Genomic DNA, 22582 nt, shown 5'->3' on the forward strand with positions numbered 1-22582 from the left:
AGAAATCACTTTTTAACTTTATTGCAAATCATTTGTATACAATGAGTTGTTTTTCTCTTGCTGCTTTCAAGATTTTGTCTTTGGCTGTCAACAGTTTGATCACGATGTGTCAAGTTCTGAATCTCTTTGAGTTTATCCTATTTGGAGTGTGTTGAGTTTCATGGATGTGTAATATTTTTCATCAAATTTAGGAGATTTTGGGCCATTATTTCTTCAAATATTTCTCCCACCCCTTGATCTCTCTCCTCTGCTATGGAATTTCCATTACGGCTACATTGATACTCTTCAAAGTGTCACACAAGTCTCGGAAGATGTGTTCATTTTACTTCATTCTTTTTCTTTTCTGTTTCTCAGACTTGATAATCTCAATTGACCTGTGTTCAAGTTTGCTGATTACTTTTTCTACTTGCTCAAAATGCAGTTGAGCTCCTTTAGTTAATCAACTAAAATATATGTCACAAAGCCCAGGCTCATATCTGTCATCTATTGGACAGCCCTGCGTGTCTTCACTAAGCACTTGCTTTTTTCCTTCACATAATTATAACAAACTTGGTGATCTGTTTCCAATTCACAGAAGACTTAAAAAGTGGTTGGTTAGAGACTATTCCCTTGACAAAAAGAGAAATGACAGAAACAACTATGAGAAGCAAACATCTCATAATTTGAAAGCACAGAAGTCAGACCATTTAGCCTAAGGAAAATCTTGGCTTTATACTTAAACAGCTCCTGAGAAGTTTTCTATATTAAAGTATTATAAAATAGTTGATGTTCAAAATAAAGAGCTTAAGCCAATGAACAACAGTTCCATGTATGTTCAAGCAGCAGAAAAGTCTACTTAGAAAAGCAGGGAAATATAAACTTAAAAAAATACAAAATGTTTTAACACTAAAGGGCATTTTATTTACATGTAACATCAAACTAAGGTCTCTCAAGAAGTGGCAATAAAGTATTCCTTTGTTTATAACAATAGACACATTACCAAACTTATGTGTATACATAACTACCAAATTTTATGTATTTGGTATACAGCAGATTTTATTGAACGAATTGATAAATAAGTAATTGAGGAAACTTTGTGGGAAGAATTGGGCCTTCTTTAACAGTATTCTATGATGGAAAAGACTCAAGCTGTCTAGTTCAACCTTTCTCTGAATGCAGGAACCTTTTCTAAAATCCATGTAAAGTCACAATTCCAGTGTGGCTTGAAAACTTTCAGGGATTAGGGTGGAATGCCTGTTCACTTTACGTTACTGGACAGTCTCCATTACCTGATAGCTAGTCAGAAAGATTTTCCTACCCTAAGCTGACGTCTGCTGCCCTGTCAATGTTCTACTTCTAGTTCTAGGATTAACATAAAGTAATTTCACGTTCACCTCTTCTTCCTCTTCCAGTTGCCAACCCTTTTAAATATTTTAACACAGCTGTCGCCACTTTCTTATTCTCTTTTTTAAACTAAACATGTCATTTCTCTTAACTATTTTCCACACAACCTAGTTTCCAGAAGCCCAATATCTCATTTCCCACTTTCTGAATAGTCTCAAGTTTATTATCATTTCTTAAGGTATAACATCCACAACTGCACATACATGCCCAGTGTGTTCTGACTAAAGTAGCACACAGTAGTACTATCAGCTCTCCATAACTGTGCACTGTATATCTTCCACTAATGCAACCTAACATGGAATTAGCTTTTCCAACAACCATATCACAATCTTAGCTCCCGTGGAAAATGTACCACCTAGTGGTCTTATAAAGACAAGAAGAAATTCAGCCTTCAAAGCAAAAGGAAGAAAAAGTATCCTCAAAGTCAGAGAGATATAGGAGAACAAATTCCACAAACTGCAAAAACCTGTGGTGTTTTAGTTGCATATTTCCTTTCAACTGGCTAACAATGGTAAGGTTGAGTATAAATTTTAGTTTCACCACAATTTGAGCCAAATGTAATTACTGAAGATGATCTTCTCATTACCTACAATTGCTGCAAATATTTGATTTTTTTTACCTGATGCTTTGGAACACAAGTGGACTTTTAGCTCATGAAATTGCACACACTAAAACTAGAAAAAAAATAGTGAGACATCTAGCCAAATTAGATTAGGATTTACAGAGATTCTCAAGATACTCTACCTATTTAGTAGACACTGTCTTTTGAATCCACTGGGTTGTGACAGCCTCTGGATCCTTTTGGAGGGCTGTCTAAACAACGTAGGAGGAGTGATCTCCCAAATTACAGACTCTCTTCCACAACTGTAGTAATATTGAGCCCTGCAAGTCGTAGAAGAGAAAAGAAGTAAATGAAACAAGCATGATTTCAAATTATCATAGTAGTTTCCAACATTGATCCCCAGGCCTAGGGGAGCAGGTATGACAGTTTATTATTGATGAGTTGTTTTCCACGTGAGGAGAAATTACTTTAGAAATAGTTACACCCATCAAGTTTTCTATTGGCCTCTATTATACTCAAAACAGATAGTTTTCTGAAATAAATGATGTCTTTTTTTTCTTTCTTTCTTTTCTTTCTTTCTTTCTTTTTCTTTTTTTTTTTTTTGAGACAGAGTCTTGCTCTGTCACCCAGGCCGGAGTGCAGTGGCGCAATCTCAGCTCACTGCAAGCTCCGCCTCCCGGGTTCCCGCCATTCTCCTGCCTCAGCCTCCCGAGTAGCTGGGACCACAGGCGCCCGCCACCACGTCCGGCTAGTTTTTTGTATTTTTAGTAGAGACAGGGTTTTACCGTGTTAGCCAGGATGGTCTCGATCTCCTGACCTCGTGATCCACCCGCCTCCGCCTCCCAAAGTGCTGGGATTACAGGCGGGAGCCACCGCGCCTGGCTGACATCTTCTTTTTTTTCGTTGAGACAGGGTCATACTCGGCTTACTGCAGCCTCAACCTCCTGGGCTCAAGTGATCCTCCCACCTCAGCCTCCCAAGTAGCTGGGATCACAGGCATATGCCTCTATGCCTAGCAACTTTTTAAAATTCTTTTGTAGAGATGGGGTTTCACTATGTTCTCCAGGCTGGTCTTGAACTTCTGGGCTCAAGCAATACTCCTGTCTCAGCCTCCCAAAGTGCTAGAATTAAAGGCATGAGCCACCATGCCTGGCAATTACATTTTCCAAATAGACCAAAAGATACACAGATGAAGAGAAAATTTGCTTTTAAAACCAAATACTTCCTTTAGCATCTATATATAAATAAAAATTTTTACATTTCTATTTTATAGGATGAATTGTATTGATACTTTTTTAGATAACTGAGTTTAGGAATACATTCTACTTGATGATGTGCACAGAATAATCATTACTGGGGCTTGTTAACTATGATTTTTTAGGATAAGTAATAATATTGTTCTTCTTTTGTCTATTTATTTATTATTTTTAGAAGCAGGATCTTGCTCTGTTGCCCAGGTTGAAGTGCAGTGGCACAATCACGGCTCACGGCAGCCTCAAACTCCTGGGCTCAAGCAATGCTCCTGCCTCAGCCTCCTGGGTAGGTGGGACTACAAGTTTGCATCACCATGCTGAGCTTTCTTTTTATATTTGTAGTGATGGGGGCTTGCTATTTATCTAGGCTAGCCTTGAATGCCTGTGCTCAAGTGATGCTCCCGTCTCAGCCTCCCAGAATGCTGGGATTACAGGCATGAGCCACCACACCCAGCCACCATTGTTCTTCTTATCCACCGTACCCTTCAATCTTTCCTTAACAAAATATATCATCAGTGGAAAAGGAAGTGACATTGACTAACCCCAGACCTGATGTTAACTCAAATTGCAGTCCCACTTTTGCTTGTATTATAAGGACCTCTGTTTCTTTAGGACGTTCACAGATACAGATCTGCATCCCTCTGCCCAAGCCTCTGTCTGCTGGTTGCAGCTGTAAATATCCTTTACATCTAGGCTCAACTGGTGACTTGTAAGCCTTAATCTGCATGTAAGTCTTTATCCCCCTTGCTTGCGACCACCCAGTCTTGAGGCCTGTCTACACCATCACACACATCTTCTGAGGGGGCTGGAGGCTGCCCAACCCTGACTCCACTGCCTGACTGCACTGACTCACCAATACACACACACACACATACACACACACACACACACACACACACAGAGCCCAGCTTAAACAGGCAGGAAATCTCCTGCCCTTACCTGGGATTAGACTTTTGCAGGAAATGGCGGTTCAGTTTGGGAATTAGAGATACAGAAGGAAGTGTGATTTTGAACAATAGGGCACACTGCGGAGACCTTAGACTCAGGCAAGGGGGGCCACAGTGGTTGGGAAGAAGGTGATTATGCAGCCAATGAGCGGCACAAAGGCAAGATGTGCTTGGAAAGTAGGCCTGAGGGGAGAGGCCCAAGCAGTGAGTGAGAAATACAAAAAAAAAAAGAAGACACCAAAGACAAATCTGCTACACAACATACTCCCAGGTGGGAATGGCAACCAACAAACGCCAGGAAAATCTGTACTGACCGTAATACTTATGCCTTATGTTGCCAACACCTAAAAGTACATAGGTGTTCTATAAAATGGAGAAAATAAACAATGTATGGTTTTATGAAGGCTAAACAAGAGAAGTGTGTGCTATTTTATAATTCACAAAGCACTATTCAAATGATTCTATTAATCAACTTTTATATTAATTTTTAATTTCATATTTGCATATCTTTTCCTTATAGATGCTGCATATTAACAGAATGTACTGTTGCTGCCCTTGTGTACCTCTCCTCCTCCCAGAGTCATCCACGCATCCAAGTTTCACAGTGCTGTCAACAGAGCAGGTACTCAATTTTTTTTTTTTTTGGAGATAGAGTCTTGTTCCATCACCCAGGGTGGAGTACAATGGTGCAATCTCGGCTCACTGCAACCTCTGCCTCCTGGGTTCAAGCAATTCTCCTGCCTCAGCCTCCCAAGTAGCTAGAATTATAGGTGTACACCACCACCCCCAGCTAATTTTTGTATTTTTAGTATAGACAGGGTTTTGCCATGTTGACTAGCCTGGTCTCAAACTCCTGACCTCAGGTGATCCGCCCATCTCAGCCTCCCAAAGTGCTGGGATTACAGGTGTGAGTCACCACTCCCAGCCTCAAATATTATTTTAATATAGAGTATGCTGCATTTTTCTCATTGTAAAAGGGACACATATTCAGTATAGAAAACTTGTAAAGTAAAGTTTAAGAGAGAGAAACAAAAAGCATACAGTAGTCCACTATTCAGAGATAGTAACGGGTAATATCTTGGAATAATTTGAGTCTTTTTTCCCTCTATTTATACACTCAAAAAATACTTATGGAGCACCAGGTGCTGTGTTAGGAGCACTCAGTAGAAGAGAGTGGAGAATAGGATAATCACTGCTTTCTTGCAGCTTGTTCCCTATGTCAAGCGGAGAATACCAAATGTAAAATACAGTCAAGCACTGTGTAATGACCTTGCGGTCAACAATGAACCACCTATACGACAATTATACTGGATTGTACTGGAGCTGAAAAATTCCTATTGCTTTGTGATGTTGTAGCCATCATAACATCATAGCACAATGTATGACTCACATGTTTATGGTTATGCTGCTGTAAACAAACCCATCAGCACATACAATTCTGTACAGTACATAATACGTTTTTTTTTACTTCCCTGTAAAATCCAGTTTTAAACAGTACATAATACTTGATAGTGATGATAAACAACTATGTTACTGGTTTATGTATTTATGTTACAGGTTTATGTATTTTATTGTTATTTTAGAGTGTACTCTTTCTACTTATTAAAAAAACAGCCTCAGACAGGTCCTTCAGGAGGTATTTCAGAAAAAGGAATTTTATCATAGGAGATGACAGCTCCATGCATGTTTTGCTCCTAAAGACCTTCCAGTGAGACAAGATGTGGAGGTGGAAGATAGTGATTTGAATGATCCTGACCCTCTGTAGGCCTAGGCTAATCTTTATTTGTACCTTCTTTTTCTGTCACCCAGGTTGGAGAGCAGTGTGATCATAGCTCACTGCAGCCTCAAACTCCTGGGCTTAAGGAATCCTCCTATCTCAGCCTCCTGAGTAGCTAGGACTACAGGCATGTGCCACTATGCCCAGATAATTATTTTTATTTTTTTAGAGATGGGGGCCTTACTATGTTGCCCAGGTTGGTCTTGAACTCTTGGCCTCAAATTATTCTCCCATTTTGGCCTCCCAAAGCATTGGGATTACTGGTGCTAGCCACCATGCCCAGGCAGGTGGATTGCTTCAGCCCAGGAGTTTGAGACCAGCCTGGGCAACGTGGCAAAGCCCTGTCTCTACCAAAAAAATCCAAAGCAATTAACCAGGTGTGGTGGCGCACACCTGTAGTCCCAGCTACTTGGGAGGCTGAGGTGGGAGGATCGCGTGAGCCCAGGAGGCTGAGGTTACGGTGAGCAGTATGACTGCGCTCCAGTAAGGGCAACAGAGCAAGACCTTCTCTGAAAAAGAAAAGAAAAAGTTTCAAAGTTTAAAACATTTTAAAATAGAAAAAAAAAAAGCTTATATTATAAGGATACATATCAAGTAGAGTCCATTGGATTAAAAAATAATAATAAGGATATAAAGAAAAAATATTTTTGGATAGCTGTATAATGTGTTTGTGTTTTAAGCTAAGCGTTATTATAAAAGAGTCAAAGTTTTGTTTGTTTGTTTGTTTGTTTGTTTGTTTTTTGTTTTTTAAGTTAAAAAGCTTATAAAGGCCAGGCACAGTAGCTCACACCTGTAATCCCAGCACTTTGGGAGGCTGAGGCGGGGGATCACCTGAGCTCAGGAGTTCCAGACCAGCCTGGCCAACATGGCAAAACCCTGACTCTACTAAAAATACAAAAGTTAACCGGGTGTGGTGGCGCATGCCTATAGTCCCAGCTACTTGAGGGGCTGAGGCAGGAGAATCACTTGAACCCGGGAGGAGGAGGTTGCAGTGAGCCAAGATTGCACCACTGCACTCCAGCCTGGGTGACAGAGCAAGAGCCTGTCTCAGAAATAAATAAATAAATAAAATTTTTTTAAAAAAAGCTTATTGTAAGCTAAAGTGAATATATTATAAAAGAAAAAAAATTTCACAAACAGTATAACTTCAGTGTACAGTGCTTATAAAGTCTACAGTAGCATGCAGTCATGTCCTGGACCTTCATGTTCACTCACCACACACTCACTGACCCACCCAGAACAACTTCCAGTCCTGCAAGCTCCGTTCTTAGTGAATGTCCCATTCAGGTGTACGATTTCTTATCTCTTATACCATAGTCTTCTGTGCCTTTTCTATGTATAGATATGTTTAGATAGACAAATACTTACCATTGCGTTATAATTGCCTACGGTATTCTGTAACATGCTGCACAGCTTTGTAGCCCAAGAGCACCAGGCTACACCGCATAGCTCAGGTGTGTAGCAGGCTAACCATCTAGGTTTGTGTGAGTGCACTTTATGATGTTTGCACAACAACTACATCTCCTACAATGCATTTCTTAGAACATATCCCTGTCATTAAGCAACACGTAACTGTAAATAGTTGTGGTGAATACTGTGAAGGCATCAACTATTCAGCAGAGATAGAGGCTTCCTGGGTAGGTTTGTGAGAATGTTGAAAGTTGTGCTGAAGAGAATAGTCAGGGAGGGTCTCTGTGAAAAGCTGAGACCTAGGCTGAGACTTAAAGGATCAAAACATCTTAGTGACTTAAAAATGGGGAAAGCATTCTAGGCAGAGGAGAAAATGTGAGAAAGGCCTTGAGATGGGAAATATCTTGGTATGCTTAAGGAATAAACATTTTAAAATAAAAGTAGGATCACAGTATATATACAGTTTTATGTTCAAATTTTTCACTTAGTATTACAGCATAAATCCTTGGGTCATGAAATACAAATGATAGTATTTTTAAAGTAAATACTTTGGTAAATTAAAATGCTTACAGGAGACTTCCACTTCCAGGCATAATAGAATAATAGGGACTGGGTTTATCCCTAGAATAAAGACATCTCCAGTAACTTTCTTTTTGAGACAGGGTCTCACTCTATCACCCAGGCTGGAGTGCAGCAAGGCAATCATGGCCTCGACCTCCCAGGTTCAAGTGATCCTCCCACCTTAGCCTCCTAAGTAGCCGAGACCACAAGTGCTCTCCACCATACCCAGCTAATTGTTTGTATTTTTAGTAGAGATGAGGTTTCACCATGTTGGGCAGGCTGGTCTCAAACTCCTGACCTCAAGTGATCCACCCACTTGGGCCTCCCAAAAGTGCTGGGATTACAAGCATGAGCCACCACACCCAGCCACCAGTCCCGTTTTTTTTTAAAAAAAAAAAAAAAAAAAAAAAAAAAAAAAAAAAAAAAAAAACAAACTTAAAAGCAAGCCTCAAAAATGGACAAAGGATTTGGATGAACATTTCTCCAAAGAAGGTATTCAAATGCCAATAAACAAATGAAAAAATGTTCAACATCAAAAATCATTAAGGAAATGCAAATCAAAACCACAATGAGTACTGCTTCACACATAGGAGGACGGCTGTATCAAAAAGATAATAGCAAGTGTTGGTAAGGATGTGGAGATATTGGAACTCTAAAAAGATAATAACAAGTGTTGGTAAGGATGTGGAGATACTGGAACTCTCATTCATTACTGGTGGGATTATAAAATGACACAGTCACTTTGGAAAACAGTCTAGCAGTTCATCAAAAAGTTAAATATAGGGTTATCATGTGAAACAGCAATCAACTCCTGCTATACATTCAAGAGGAATGAAACATAAATTCACACAAAAGCTTGTACACAAATGATCATAGCAGCATTACTTTTGCCAAAATGTAAAAAGAGGTCAATGTCTAACAACTGATGAATTGATAAATAAAATGTGGCAAAGCCATACAATTAAAGTTTACTTAGCCATAAAAACAAATGTACTTATACATGCTACAGCACAGATGAATCTTGAAAATATTGTGCTAAGCAAAACAAGACAGTCACAAAGAACAACATATTGTAAGATTCCATTTATATAACATTGCCAGAATAGGTAAATTTATAGGAACAGAAAATAGATTAGTGGTTGCTTAGGGCTTGGAGACGTTGGAATAAGAATTGACTGCTAATGAGTTTAATGTTTCTTTTAGGGAAGACAAAATGTTCTAAAATTAGATTTTGATGATAGTTACACAGTCCTGTGAATATACTACCAAACTCTGATTTATACACTTTAATTTTTCATTTTTAATTTTTTTCAGTACAGAGATGGGGTCTCACTATGTTGCCCAAGCTGATCTTAACTCCTGAGCACAGGCGATTCTCCCACTTCAGCCCCCCAATGTAGGATTATAGGCATAAGCCACTATACTTGTATATTAAATTATATACCTTAAATGAGCAAATTATTTGGTAAGTGAATTAATCACAATAAAGCTAATTTTTTTAAAAAAAGAAAACCTCAGAAGATCAAACTGTTTAGAAATAAGGTAACTACATCCCAAAACAAAGCTCAAGAATATTTATAGGAATATAAAAACATCCAGGAGCCAGTAAGGTAAAATTCGCAATATTTGGTACCCAATCAAAAACTATCAGGTATGCAAAGAAGCAGTAAATTATGACCCATAATGAGAAAAATCAATTATTAGAAACAGACCCAGAAATGATATAAAATTAGTAGGCAAGAACATTAAAACAGCTATTTTAACTGTATTGCATGTTTTCAAGAAGGCAAAGAAAAGATTGAGCATGTTAAGTAGAGACAAAATATAGAAATACCCAAATGAGCCTCTAGAGATTAAAAACTACAGTGGGTGAGATGAAAAATACTCTGGGTGAGACAAATATTACACTGTAGAAGAAAAGATTAATGAAGACATAGAGAGAAATAAAACACAGAGGTGAGGAAACACATTCAATGTGCTGTGTGAAAACTTCAAGCAGTCTAATACGTCTAACTAGAGCCTGGAAAGAGCCCAGAAAAAACATCTAAAATAATAATAACTGAAAGTTTTCCAAATTAGATGAAAATCATAAATTTAAAGATCCAATGTTAATGAACCCTGAACAGAAGAAACGTTAAGAAAAAAACATTAAGATATATTATAATCAAATTTTTAAAAAACAGAGACAAAGAGAAAAATAAAGCAAAATAACAGTCGAAGTCGCATCAGAAATAATGGAGATAGTGAGGCAGTATTTGTCTATCTGGAGTTCTATGCCCACCAAAAATACAATTCAAAATGAAAGTGAAATAAAGAATTTTAAGATATGCAAAGCTGAAAGAATTCAGCAGCAGCAGGCCTGAACTAAAAGTATAAGCTGGGCTTGGTGGTTCACATCTGTAATCCCAGCACTTTGGGAGGCTGAGGCAGGCGGATCACTTGAGGTCAAGAGTTCGAGACCAGCCTGGCCAACATGGTGAAACCCTGTCTCTACTAAAATAAATAAATAAATAAATAAAATAAAAAACACCAAAATTAGCCAGGCATGGTGGTGCACACCTGTAATCTCAGCTACTTGGGAGCCTGAGACAGGAGAATCACTTGAAACCATGAGGTAGAAGTTGCTGTGAGCCAATATACCACTGCACTCCACCCTGGGTGACAGAGCGACGCTTCATCTCAATTTAAAAAAATATATATTATTAAAGAAAGCCCTCGAGGAAGAAGAAAAAATACAAAATGAAATGTATAGATTTAATAGATCTACACAAAGGAATGCAGAGTATGGGAAATGGTAACAACGCAGGTAAATATAAAACACTTTTTCTTATTTTAAAAATCTCCTTAAAAGATTTGACTGTTTAAAGCAAAAATAACAATAATATATTGTAAGATTTATAGAAGTAAAATGTATGATCACAGTGGCACAAAGGCCAGAAGTAAGGAAATGGTAATATACCATTATAAGAATCTTACACTAGGCTGGGCACGGTAACTCGTGACTGTAATCCTAGAACTTTGGGAGGCCAAAGCAGGTGGATCACAAGGTCAGGAGTCCGAGACCAGCCTGACCAACATGCTGAAATCCCAACTCTATTAAAAATACAAAAATTAGCTGGGTGTGGTTGCACATGCCTGTAATCCCAGCTACTTGGGAGGCTGAGGCAGGAGAGTCGCTTGAACCCGGGAGACGGAGGTTACAGTGAGCTGAGATTGCGCCATTGCACTCCAGCCTGGATGACAGAGCAAAACTCCGCCTCAAAAAAAAAAAAAAAAACTCTTACACGATACATTAAGTATTATAAATTAAAGATAGAAATATAGACTGTGATAAGTTGAAGAAGTACACTGTAAGTTCTACAGTAACTACTAAAAAACAAAGAACAACAAGAAGTTGAATCCCTGAATAGACTAATAACAGGCTCTGAAATTGAGGCAGTAATCAATAGCCTACCAACCAAAAAAAGTCCAGGACCACACGGATTCACAGCCGAATTCTACCAGAGGTATAAGGAGGAGCTGGTACCATTCCTTCTGAAACTATTACAATCAATAGAAAAAGAGGGAATCCTCCCTAACTCATTTGATGAGGCTAACATCATCCTGATACCAAAGCCTGGCAGAGATACAACAAAAAAAGAGAATTTTAGACCAATATCCCTGATGAACATCAATGCAAAAATCCTCAATAAAATACTGGCAAATTGAATCCAGCAGCACATCAAAAAGCTTATCCACCATGATCAAGTGGGCTTCATCCCTGGGATGCAAGGCTGGTTCAACATACACAAATCAATAAACATAATCCAGCATATAAACAGAACCAAAGACGAAAACCACATGATTATCTCAATAGATGCAGAAAAGGCCTTTGACAAAATTCAACAGCCCTTCATGCTAAAAACACTCAATAAATTCGGTATTGATGGAACGTATCTCAAAATAATAAGAGCTATTTATGACAAACCCATAGCCAATATCATACTGAATGGGCAAAAACTGGAAGCATTCCCTTTGAAAACTCGCACAAGACAGGGATGCCCTCTCTCACCACTCCTATCCAACATAGTGTTGGAAGTTCTGGCTAGGGCAATCAGGCAGGAGAAAGAAATCAAGGGTATTCAGTTAGGAAAAGAGGAAGTCAAATTGTCCCCGTTTGCAGATGACATAATTGTATATTTAGAAAACCCCATCGTCTCAGCCCAAAATCTCCTTAAGCTAATAAGCAACTTCAGCAAAGTCTCAGGATACAAAATCAATGTGCAGAAATCACAGGCATTCTTATACACCAATAACAGACAAACAGAGAGCCAAATCATGAATGAACTCCCATTCACAATTGCTTCAAAGAGAACAAAATTCCTGGCCAGGCGCGGTGGCTCACGCCTGTAATCCCAGCACTTTGGGAGGCCGAGGTGGGCAGATCGCGAGGTCAGATCATCCTGGCTAACATGGTGAAAATCCCTCTCTACTAAAAAAATACAAAAAAAAATTAGCCGGGCGTGGTGGTGGGCTCCTGTAGTCCCAGCTACTTGAGAGGCTGCGACAGGAGAATGGCGTGAACCTAGGAGGCAGAGTTTGCAGTGAGCCAAGATCACACCACTGCACTCCAGCTTGGGCTACAGAGCAAGACTCTGACTCAAAAACAAAAACAAAAACAAAAAAAACCTAGGAATCCAACTTACAAGGGATGTGAAGGACCTCTTCAAGGAGAACTACAAACCACTGTTCAATAAAATAAAAGAGGACACAAACAAATGGAAGAACATTCCATGCTCATGGATAGGAAGAATCAATATCGTGAAAATGGCCATACTGCCCAAGGTAATCTATAGATTCAATGCCATCCCCATTAAGCTACCAATGACTTTCTTCACAGAATTGGAAAAAACTACTTTCAAGTTCATATGGAACCAAAAAGGAGCCCACATTGCCAAGACAATCCTAAGCCAAAAGAACAAAGCTGGAGGCATCACGCTACCTGACTTAAAACTATACTACAAGGCTACAGTAACCAAAACAGCATGGTACTGGTACCAAAACAGAGATACAGACCAATGGAACAGAACAGAGCCCTCAGAAATAATGCCACACATCTACAACCATCTGATCTTTGACAAACCTGACAAAAACAAGAAATGGGGAAAGGATTCCTTATTTAATAAATGGTGCTGGGAAAACTGGCTAGCCATATGTAGAAAGCTGAAACTGATCCCTTCCTTACACCTTATACAAAAATTAATTCAAGATGGATTAGAGACTTAAATGTTAGACCTAAAACCATAAAAACCCTAGAAGAAAACCTAGGCAATACCATTCAGGACATAGGCATGGATAAGGACTTCATGTCTAAAACATCAAAAGCAATGGCAACAAAAGCCAAAATTAACAAATGGGATCTAATTAAACTAAAGAGCTTCTGCACAGCAAAGGAAACTACCATCAGAGTGAACAGGCAACCCACAGAATGGGAGAAAATTTTTGCAATCTACTCATCTGACAAAAGGCTAGTATCTGGAACCTCCAAAGAACTCAAACAAATTTACAAGAATAAAACAAACAACCACATCAAAAAGTGGGCAAAGGATATGAACAGTCACTTCCCAAAAGAAGACATTTATGCAGCCAACAGACACATGAAAAAATGCTCATCATCACTCACCATCAGAGAAATGCAAATCAAAACCACAATGAGATACCATCTCACACCAGTTGGAATGGCGATCATTAAAATGTCAGGAAACAACAGGTGCTGGAGAGGATGTGGAGAAATAGGAACACTTTTACATTGTTAGTGGGACTGTAAACTAGTTCAACCATTGTGGAAGACAGTATGGTGATTCCTCAAGGATCTAGAACTAGAAATACCATTTGACCCAGCCATCCCACTACTGGGTATATACCCAAAGGATTATAAGTCATGCTGCTATAAAGACACATGCACACATATGTTTACTACAGCACTATTCACAATAGCAAAGACTTGGAATCAACCCAAATGTCCATCAGTGACAGACTGGATTAAGAAATTATGGCACATATACACCATGGAATACTATGTAGCCATAAAAAAGGATGAGTTCATGTCCTTTGTAGGGACATGGATGCAGCTGGAAACCATCATTCTTAGCAAACTATCGCAAGAACAGAAAACCAAACACCACATGTTCTCACTCATAGGTGGCAATTGAACAATGAGAACACTTGGACACAGGAAGGGGACATCACACACCGGGGCCTGTCGTGGGGTCGGGGGAGAGGGGAGAGATAGCATTAGGAGATATACCTAATGTAAATGACGAGTTAATGGGCGCAGCACACCAACATGGTACATGTATACATGTGTAACAAACCTGCACGTTGTGCACATGTACACTAGATCTTAAAGCATAATAAAAAATTAATTAATTAATTAATTAAAGATAGAAAGATAGACTGTGATAAGTTGAAGATGTACATTATAAGTTCTAACGTAACTACTAAAAAACGAACAAAAAAATTTATAGTGAATAAACCAACAAAGAAGATAAGCTGGAATAATAAAAAATCAATTAATTTAAAAGAAGGCAACAGGCCGGGCACAGTGGCTAATGCCTGTAATCCCAGCACCTTGGGAGGCCAAGGCAGGTGGATCATGAGATCAGGAGTTCAAGACCAGCTTGGCCAACACGGTGAAACCCTGTTTCTACTAAAAATACAACATTTAGCCAGGCACCTGTGGGCACCTGTAATCCCAGCTACTCAGGAGGCGAGGCAGGAGAATTGCTTAAACCCGGAAGGCAAAGGTTGCAGTGAGCCGAGACTGTGCCACAGTCCAGCCTGAGCAACAAAAGCAAAACTCCATCTTAAATACATACGTACATACATACATACATACATACATACATACATAAGAAGGCAACAAAGAGGGGAAAGGGGAACGAAAGAAGGATGGACTAAACAGAAAACAACAGCAAGTTGGTAGCTTTAAATCTGAACATATTAGTAATCACAGTAAATGTAAATGATCTAAATACCTCAATTTAAAAACAGAGATTATCAGATTGGATAAAAAAAACAACATTTGCCTATAATAAATGTACTTGTAATGTAAAGACACAAATAGGTTAAAAGTAAATGGATAAAAAATATATGTCATGCTAACAATAATGAAAAGAAAGCTGGCATAGATGTATTAACAACAGACAAAGTAGATTTCAGAGTAAAACATATGTTACCCATGATAAAAAGGGTCAATTTGTAATAATAAAGGGGTTAACTGTATCCCTTATTCAAAATGCTTGGGACTAGAAGTGTTTCAGATTTTTAATTTTTTGGATTGAGGAATAAATATGTATATGCATAATGAGATATCTTGGAAAGAGTCCCAAGTCTAAACACAAAATTCATTTATGTTTCAAATCTACCTAATACATATAGCCTGAGGGTAATTTTATAGAATATTTTAAATAATTTTCTACCTGAAACAAAGTTTGTATACACTGAACCATTTGATTAACTTTCATGGATGTCCTTGCATGGGAGTGCAGAAAGGGGACTGCGTCTACTTTCCCTTATGGATGATGAATAAACTATGGGTTGTGTGCTTGTGTTTTGACCATGACCCATCACACGAGGTCAGGTGTGTAACTTTCCAGTCATGTCAACATGGAAAATGTTTTGGATTTGGAGCATTTTGGATTTCAGATTTTTTTTTTATTAGGGATGCTCAACTGTAATTCTGAAGTTTTATGCATTTAATAACAGAGCTTAGAGTACATAAAGTAAAAACCAATAGAATTGCAAGGAGAAATAGACAAATCCACAATTATGGTCAGAAATTTCAATATTCCATCATGATAACTGATAGAACAAGTAAGTAAACAGAATATCAGTAAGGGTGTAGAAAACTTGGACAAGACTACCAACCAACTTGGCCTAAGTGACATTTATAGAACACTTTACCCATTAGAGCAAAATACACATTCTTTGCAAGTGCACATCGAACATTTATCAAGATAGATCATATTCTGGGACATAAAAGAAGTTTCAAAAGGACTAGAATAATGCAAAATATGTTCTTTAGCCATAGTGGTATTAAATTAGAAATCAATAGGAAGACATCTGGAAAATCCCCCATATGTTTTGAAAACTAAATAATATACATCTGATATCCATGGCTGAAACATGATATCAAAAAGGGTATTAGAAAGTATTTTCAACTAAATAAAAATTAAGGCACAATATATCAACATTTGTGGAATGCATCTAAAACAACACTTAGAGGAAAATGCACCCCACTAATGACTATATTAGAAAAAATAAGAAAGGTCTCAAGTCAACGATCTCAGTTTCCACCATAAGAAACTAGAAAAAGAAAAGCAAGTAAAATAAAAAGTAAGCAGAAAAAAGGAAGTAATAAAGATCAGAGGAGAAATCAATGAAATAAAAAGCAGTAAAATAATGGAGAAAATCAATGGAACCAAAAACTGATAGATCTCTAGCCAGAATGTCAGCAAAAAAAGAGAGAAGGCACAACCTATTAATACCAGAAATGAGGGGTTGGGGGGATCATCACAGGAGGTTGCATAGCTATCAAAAGTAAGAAAATATATGAGCAACTTTATGCCAATAAATTTTAAAACAGATGAAATTAATAAATGAGCTGGGTGCAGTGGCTCATGCTTGTAATCCCAGCATTTTGGGAGGCTGAGGTGGGTGGATCACTTGAGGTCAGGAGTTCAAGACCAGCCAGATCAACATGGTGAAACTCCCTCTCCACTAAAAATACAAAGAATTAGCCTGGCCATGGTGGTGCGTGCCATGCCTCTAGTCCCAGCTACTCGGGAGGCTGAGGTGGGAGGTTCGCCTGAGACTGGGAGGTGGAGATTGCAGTAAGCAGACATCATGCCACTGCACTCCAGTCTGGGTGACAGAGCGAGACTACGTCTCAAAAAAATTCCACAGATTGCGGCTTCAACGAAATTAATAAATTATCTGAAAGATATACACTGCCAATGCTGACTCAGAAAGAAATAGGTCATCTGAATAGCCCTGTATCTATAAAATAAATTTATAGTTTAAAAACCTTCTCACCAAAATACTCCAGGCCCAGATGACTTCACTGGAGAATTCCACTATATAAATACCAATAAATACCAAGTCTATATACTCTCCAAGTGATTCTATGAGGACACCATTACCATAATACCAAAACCAGACAAGGACAATACAAGAAAACTATAAACCGATACCCCTCATGGACATAGATGCAAGAATTCTAAAGCTGTATTGCATCACATACAATGTGTACATGTTCAATGTACATAATGTCTATGGATGCTCTGGTGCTATAATGGTAGAGCTGGGTAGTTGCAACAAAGACTGTGTGGCTAACTTTACTATCTGGCCCTTTCCAGAAAAAGTTCGTTAACTTTTTGTTAAAGTTATATATTGAAAGAGATAGAGAAATGACCACCTTAAACTAGTATTTTATCTAAAACCAGATTTCAGGTAAATAATAGTATCTTCATCCTTTTCTTGTTACTTTAAGCTCCCTCACTGCCTGTACCCATCTCGTTCCCCTCCCCCAACAGTCTTTCCTCAGAGAGCTAACTTAGCAGAAAGCTTTAATCATTCAACCAGCAAGCACCGAAAGCAAATTCGAGCATCAAAAGCCTTAACAGCAGGCCAGGCGCGGTGGCTTGCACCTGTAATCTCAGCACTTTGGGAGGCCGAGGCAGGCAGATTCCATGAGATCAGAAGTTCGAGACCAGCCTGGCCAACATGGTGAAACCCCGTCTCTACTAAAAATACAAAAAAAAAAAAAAAGAAAAAAAATTAGCCAGGCATGGTGGCGTGTGCCTGTAGTCCTAGCTTCTCAGGAGGCTGAGGCAGGAGAATCTCTTGAACCCGGGAGGCAGAGGTTGCAGTGAGCCAAGATCACACCACTGCACTCCAGCCTTCAAAAAAAAAAAAAAAGGAAAAAAAAAAGCCTTAATAACATTCTTAGCTTTAGATGCAGTAATTAACTCATGCAATCAAGTCCATGTATATAATTAAAAATTCATGAAAATTTCATGCACAAACAAGTTCATTCACAACAATGTTACATATGCTATAAAAATTGGAAATATACTGTATCTCTAACAACAGAAGAATTACCTGCTTAATAAATTATCTACTCTTCCTTAAAAGAAAAGTTTAGAAAGATTTTTAAGCGCAAAAAGCACTATATAAATTATATATTTATTATCTCTAACTCTTTAAGTAGGCTATATATGTAAATACACCCATAGTAAAAAAAAAAGACTAGAATATCACAAAATAGTTTCTCTGAGTTGTAAGCCTACAGTAGATTTTTGTTGCCTTTTAAAATATATTATTATACAGTACAGAATTAAGTAAAATAAAGATATAAGTGAAAAGTCTAAAATAATATGAAGCAAATGTGATGCACACATACTGCAAATGGTATTGCAAATGGTTTTAGGTAGCACTTGAGTGAATTTAAAGGGAATGAGTGGTATTTTAAGAGTTGTACTAGACACATGTCATTTAAATACAAATACTGAACAAATAATTTAATGGTACACAAATATGGCAGCTTGTGAAGATAATATATTGATGGTTCAAGTCTGGGGAACACATTTTAAAGGAGAGAAGATCAAGGATTTTACCAGAAAGAAACCACATATAAACACATACACACACGAAAGATTCCTTTTGCTTTTTTTTTGTTTTGTTTTAAAGGGCAAAAGATACATATATGCATAATTTTATTTATTTTTTCTGGAAGAAATCATAAGAAAATTTAGGCTACTTTTAGGAAGATAGACTAGGGAAAGGAAAAATTCAGCTTTTTTCTCCTCCTTGATCCCTCCCAAGTAAATATAATCTCTTCTTTATTGAACTCCAAAGGCTTCTTAGTTACTACTTTAATCGACCTTGTATATCCCCCATAATAGATGATAAACTCCTTAAAAGCAGTAATAGTGTCTTACTTGCCTTTGCCCCTATGCTATAATTTGGATATGTTTGTTTGCCTCCACCAAAGCTTATGCTGAAATTTAATTCCCAGGCCGGGTGCGGTGGCTCATGCCTGTAATCCCAGCACTTTGGGAGGCCGAGGCAAGCAGATTACCTGAGGTCAGGAGTTCGAGACCAACCTGGCCAACATGATGAAACCCCGTCTCTACTAAAAATACAAAAATTAGCTGGGCGAGGTGGTGGGCACCTGTAATCGCAGCTACTCGGGAGGCTGAAGCAGGAGAATCGCTTGAACCCAGAGGTGGACGTTGCAGTGAGCCAAGATCGCACCACTGCACTCCAGCCTGGGTGACAGAGCAAGACTCCATCTCAAAAAAAAAAAGAAAAGAAAAAGACATTTGATTCCCAGTGTGGTGGTGTTGGGAGTTGAGGCCTAATGGGAGGTGTTGGGTCATGGGGACGGATGCTTCATGAATGGTTTGGTGCCATTCTCAGTAGTGAGTGAGTTCTCACTCTCTTGAGCCATGATTAGTTTTGACAGGAATGTGCCCATGAGAATGGGTTGTTATGAAACCAGATGCCCCTCGGTTTTCCCTCTTTGCACATGTCTGCTTTCCCTTTGACTTTCTTCTTCATGTTATGAAGTAGCATGAAAAGCCCTCACCAGAAGCCCAGCAGATGCCAGCGCCATGCTTCTTATACTTCTCTGTTTATAGAACCACAAGCTAAATAAACCTGTTCTCTTTGTAAATTACCCAGCCTCAAGTATTCTGTTGTAGCAAAATATTTGCTGAATTAAATTTAATAGTAACATGCCACCAAACATAATGATAAAATGTCACCAAACATGCAAAGATCATTTCTGTATTTTCTAGAAAGAAGATAAAATTAATCATGTACAACTGGTGTCCTTGTGTTTAAAAAAAAGGAAGTGATCTTCACTAAGAAATTTGAAAATATTATTGAATTCATCTTCTTGAATAAACTTTTACAAGTAAACAAATACACCAATGATTGTAGCCTGTAAATATCATTCTGAAGCAAATATCCACCTCAACATTAGATTAAAAAGCAGGTCTGGTGAGGCGCGATGGCTTATGTGTGTGATCCCAGCACTTTGAGAGGGCCAGGTGGGTGGCTCACTTGAAACCAGGAGTTTGAGTCTAGCCTGGCCAACATGGCAAGACTCCCTCTCTACTAAAAATACAAAAAGTAGCTGGGCATGGTGGCTCACACCTGTAATCCCAGCTACTGGGGAGGCTGAGGCAAGAGAATTACTTGAACCCAGGAGGCGGAGGTTGCAGTAAGCCGAGATCAGGCCACTGCACTCCAGCCTGGGTAACAGAGCAAGACTCTGTCTCCAAAAAAATAAAAAGTAATTCAGTTTCATATATGCTGGCCAGGTACAGTGGCTCACATCTGTAATTCCAGCACTTTGGAAGGCTAAGGAAGAAGGACTGCTTAAGCCCAGGAGTTCGAGACCAGCCTGGGCAACATAGCAAGACAACATCTCAATTAAAAAAAAAAAAATGATACAAACATGTTGAGTTGGAGATTCCTGTAGCACCTTCTTACAGGGGAAGTGAATAATTCTGAGACAGGAGAGAGGTTTAGGCTGGGAACAGGAGTTGGAGGTCACCACCACAAGAATAGAAGCAAAATTTCTATGAGGACAACTCCACCTTTGGGAAGAGTTTAGAGCAGGAAGAGAAAGAATCCAGGGATAAGACATTGGGCAACAATGGCAAAGAAACAGAAACCCACAAAGGATATTGAGAGGGCAAGGTGAAGAAGATGGGAGGGAAGCCAGGGCGGAGAGTATCACTGAAGCCAAGAGGAGGAGAACTTAGAGAAGGGAGTGGTCAGTCCTCGGCAAGAGTCGCAACAGGTGATTTCAGTATCCCCTGAACTTCTACAGTGTCTTTCATTCTAAAATTGGAGACCCTAACTTGAAAAAATAATGGCTTCTGTAGAATTCTTCAAATATATCTTGAAGAGATGTCTTCCTAACTCTGGAAGTATCCTTGTATAACACCTTCACTTTATGATTTTTTTAATCCTCATAAACCAAAGCATTATAATAGATTACAAGTCTGCAATAGTTAAATACTAGATTTTGCTCTGGAAAAGCTTACTTGTAGCATCAGATTGGAAACAGATATAGAATCCCTAATTCTCAGTGAATTTTGACTGCATGTTGAACAATTTGTGGCTTTTAGATAAAAGTTCGATGTCCATTTTCCCTAAGAACTCAGGATAAAGGCCGGGCGCAGTGCCTCACATCTGTAATCCCAGCACTTTCGGAGGCCAGGGCAGAGAGATCACAATGTCAGGAGTTCGAGACCAGTCTGGCAAACATAGTGAAACCCTGTCTCTACTAAAAATACAAAAAATTAGCCTGGTGTGGTGTGTGACTGTAATCCCAGCTACTTGGGAGGCTGAGGCAGGAGAATCGCGTGAACCTGGGAAGTGGAGGTTGCAGTGAGCCAAGATCACGCCATTGCACTCCAGCCTGGGTGACAGTCTTGAGATTCCATCTCAAAAACAAAAAACAACAACAACAAAACCTCCTGATAAAGTAACATGATAACACACAGACACTAACCTGTTAGGTACATAGAGGCAGGAAACTTCCTTGGGCTGGGCAAGGTTCTCAAGTCTTTTGGTCAGTTGAGCCTTCAAAGCACCCTGGGAAACAGGGCGAATAGGATCTTGATTTCCCCAAAACAGTTTTCTGTTAAGAAACATACAAATAAAATGGTAAAAAAAAAAATTGATTGCTAATGAAAATCTAAAAATTGACTCTTTTTTTTCTGAGACAGAGTCTCGCTCTGTTGCCCAGGCTGGAGTGGAGTGCAGTGGCTTGATCTCAGCTCACTGCAACCTCTGCCTCCTGGATTCAAGTGATTCTCATGCCTCAGCCTCCCGAGTAGCTGGAATTACAGGCACGCGCCACCACACCTGGCTAATTTTTTAGTAGAGACAGGGTTTCACCATGTTAGCCAGGCTGGTCTCAAACTCCTGACCTCAAGTGATCCACCTGACTTGACCTCCCAAAGTGCTGGGATTACAGGCATGAGCCACCGCGCCTGGCCAGAAATGGCTCTTGATGGCTTTTATACTGACTTTACTTCATTTTAAGAACTATATCACAGAATTTTATTATTTACAAGGATCTGAAATGAATATAATATTTATGGAAGTTAAACTATTACTGTTTAACCTATTGTCTTAAAATGAGGTGACCAAAAATGAACCCACTAGAGATAGTTCTGTTTCTGCCATCAAGTAAACCCTGTGGTTTATACTCAGGTTGGCATAAAATGAGCATTCTAACTATCTACACTAGCCTCCTGTTTTGGTTGAAGTCCTGTACCGGGTGGTTAGAAAATAAAATAGTAACAGAATAGTATTAATAGCTATAATTTGTGGAATACTTAACCTTTGCCAGGCATTGTGCTAAGTACTTTACAGATATCAGTTCATTTAGTCTCAACAGCCCTGTGAAATTGGGAGGATTACTGAACATGGGATGAACAGAAAAGGAGAAATCATTAAGGAATTAACCTGAAAAGGCTTCATGGAAGAAAGTAAAAAGCACAGATTGCCAGAAATGAGGTACATTCCACGTTGGGATAACAATGGGAAATGGAAATGACCAAGGCTTGAACCAGGAATATTTAGGGGGAAGTAGAATGTCACATTGGGAGGTAATTAAGCA

At 38.8% G+C, this 22582-nt stretch overlaps 1 protein-coding gene across 1 annotated transcript in view; it reads right to left on the reverse strand.

Moving 5' to 3' along the window:
• The window catches only part of SPMAP2L (sperm microtubule associated protein 2 like), an 83054-nt gene that overhangs the window by 20234 nt on the left and 40238 nt on the right, over nucleotides 1–22582 (reverse strand). The window contains exons 4-5 of the mRNA XM_007998621.3: nucleotides 21467–21595; nucleotides 2128–2265 (exon numbers count right to left, since the gene is read on the reverse strand). Of these exons, the coding sequence (XP_007996812.3) occupies nucleotides 2128–2265; nucleotides 21467–21595 (267 nt within the window). The remainder of the gene's footprint in view (nucleotides 1–2127; nucleotides 2266–21466; nucleotides 21596–22582) is intronic.

The sequence above is a fragment of the Chlorocebus sabaeus genome, chromosome 7 (assembly GCF_047675955.1).
Source record: "Chlorocebus sabaeus isolate Y175 chromosome 7, mChlSab1.0.hap1, whole genome shotgun sequence".
NCBI lineage: Eukaryota > Metazoa > Chordata > Mammalia > Primates > Cercopithecidae > Chlorocebus > Chlorocebus sabaeus.